The sequence below is a fragment of the Lipophrys pholis genome, assembly GCF_963383615.2.
Source record: "Lipophrys pholis genome assembly, chromosome: 15".
NCBI lineage: Eukaryota > Metazoa > Chordata > Actinopteri > Blenniiformes > Blenniidae > Lipophrys > Lipophrys pholis.
In genome coordinates this window covers 6,889,630-6,892,209 of record NC_137642.1, presented here as the reverse complement: position 1 = coordinate 6,892,209, position 2,580 = coordinate 6,889,630, and the positions used below count along the sequence as shown (strand labels likewise).

At 40.2% G+C, this 2,580-nt stretch overlaps 1 protein-coding gene across 1 annotated transcript; it reads right to left on the bottom strand.

The window, feature by feature from the left end:
* Positions 1 to 1,364: 1,364 nt before the first annotated feature.
* On the bottom strand, positions 1,365 to 2,212 carry sf3b5 (splicing factor 3b, subunit 5). Its single transcript, XM_080481007.1, has 2 exons — positions 2,103 to 2,212; positions 1,365 to 1,907 (listed from the first exon to the last, which is right to left on the bottom strand). Exon 2 carries the CDS (start codon positions 1,881 to 1,883, stop codon positions 1,623 to 1,625), a length of 261 nt encoding a protein of 86 aa, XP_080337133.1. The 5' UTR covers positions 1,884 to 1,907; positions 2,103 to 2,212; the 3' UTR covers positions 1,365 to 1,622.
* Between the last annotated feature and the right edge of the window lie 368 nt (positions 2,213 to 2,580).

The following is a 2,580-nucleotide window of genomic DNA, read 5'->3' as shown; positions in this document are numbered from 1 at the left end:
GTCCTGCATAACTCATACCATCAATAATCCCTCAGTTGTAATCTGTGCTTGTGGCGTTTCTATGTGGAGCTTGCCTGTTTTTGTATCTGGGTTTTCTCTGGATACTCTGATTTTAGTCCAAAAACATGATTTTGTTTTTACTCAAATAGTGACTCTAAATTGCCTTGAAGTGTATGTGACCTGTCCAGGGTTTACACTGCCGTTAGTCACAACCTAAACTGACATAGACGGGAGAATGATTGAACATTATACCTGTTCTTGTATGAAGGCTTCCGGTGTTGAGTGTAAACTGGAAGCAAAACTTGAGATGTGTCTGTTCAGGTTAATTTACATTTACTTTTCAGGACACTGCACCTCAGCATAGTGATCAAGATCTCTGAATCAGAGTGAACTTCAAATTTTATTAAAAAAATTATTAAAAATCCCAACTCACTCCTGTCCAGCTTCGTGTTTGCAGAGTGACCAGGGTTAAATTCAATTAAATTCTGTGCTTATTTGTTGCTTGTCTTTCAGATCCAGACGACAGAACAAAATGTCCTGAAATGCTCTCTGAAAATGTCATAAGCTCAACTCCCGTACTTCCTGTACCAGATTAGTCCAGACCATCTGCTGTTTTTGTCCCTGCACGAGGAAAATATATATATAAAAAAATTAAAATATTATGAAAAAAATGTGGGAAGACAGGTCATGGACAATATTTGAGTATGCATATTGACTACTTACTTGAACCAAAACTCTAATTCAACGCCTACATGAGATCCGAAGCGAGGATTATCTTTTATATCATCAGTATTTATGGCTCTTGTCCAACCACTGAAGTTTTTCTCTTGACAGGCCGGTACAACAGTTGTCTCATGTAACTATGTCACCCATAGTGTAGGACGCCGGCTTTAAAAGTTTAAATTACATGTGACACAATCATGTGCAATAAACTTTTCTTTAACTTTTCTTTTTTAACTTCCATCACCTTCTGAAATACTTTGACATTTTTTATGTATATATTCCACTGATTAGTGCAGGCTTTCATTTATTCTTGACGAGCTTAGAAAGCATTGCTCCAATTTTTTGCAACAATTATTTACTTTGTTGGTTGTAAAGCATGATGGAGTGGTTAGCGTTCTTCACCCACAGCAAGCAGGTGATGGTTTTACATACAAGCTGGAGCTTTTTGAGTGGAATTTTTCATGTCCTTCCCTGGACAGACGACCTGTCCAGGGTGTATCCTGCCCATAGTGAGCTGGGATTGGCTCCAGCAACCCTGAACAGGATAAAGCTGTAAAGATGGGTTTAAAGCAGCATGCTATTGTTTACACTGAACCCTGAATATGTAAAAAGTCTGAATAGAAAAATGACCTTCAAAAAAATGTAGAAAACGTTTTTAATTCAACCATAAATCTACTTTGAATCGACACAAGATACTTCAGACCCACAGCACAGCTTTGTATTTGCATCACTGTAATGTATATGAAAGTCGTGGAACTCCATAAAGAAATCCGTCTCCAGCTGTGTTCTGGTTTGCACAATGAATTAAGAGATCTAATTATATGGTAATGTTCCTTTGACAGTAGGAAATAAAACAACAAAACTATCCTCCAGAGCTCCGCGGGACAGATCACATCCGATCAGGCGTCGTCAGGTTTGTCTGCTGGTGGTCCACACGGCTGCAGCATCTTCTCCATCAGGTTGAAACGGACCCGAGCTTTGCTCTCGTTCTCCGCGACGGAGAAGTAGTTGAGCAGGTCGAAGTGGCCCATGTAGGAGCAGTACGAGTCCCGGTGCTGGTTCACCAGCCATTCCCACTTGCTGGTGTCGGCGTGTCCGGTGCCGATGTACTTGGACTGCAGATGCTCCAGCTGGCTGTGGATGTTGTATCGGTCCGTCATGGTGGCTGCGAGGAGTCCCCGAGGCTGTAATGACAGAGAGGAAGCTCCGAATACAGATATGAACTAAACTACTCCGGTCGTTTCGAGCGGCTTTACTGTTAGCATGCTAACAATGCTAATAAACGGAAGCACACTTAACGACCTAAATCGTACGTTCAACAGCTCGTTGAGCGGAAGTTACATACTCATTAATCAAATATAAAGGAAAACCAAACTCACGCAGTAGATCTCGGTTCAGTTGTAATGAGAAAGTAATTTAAACGAAACAAAGTGTCTGATCCACTGGACACGACGAAACTCTCGCCTCCGCTGTGTCCGACACTGTGAATGGTCCGGGCAGGAACGAACATAACTGGGAACCTTTGTTGTGCCGCAATTTCCACAGTTCTTTCTTTCTTTCTTAAAAAAAAGACGTCTTTAAAGAAAGACGACTTGAAAAACACCTTTGTTCAGAAAACATAAAAATCACTACTACCATATGACAAGTTTATCCATCCTCACAACGTCAACAATAATATTTAGACAAACAGTGTGAAACCAGAAAACGGGTTGCACACTGTAATCGGCTATAAAAACAACCCAAGATCACGTGCAATGTTAAAATGTCATGATGAGAAAGAAAGAAAGAAAGAAAGAAAGAAAGAAAGAAAGAAAGTTCATAATTATTTCTCAATTATACTATAATTCATTTTATACA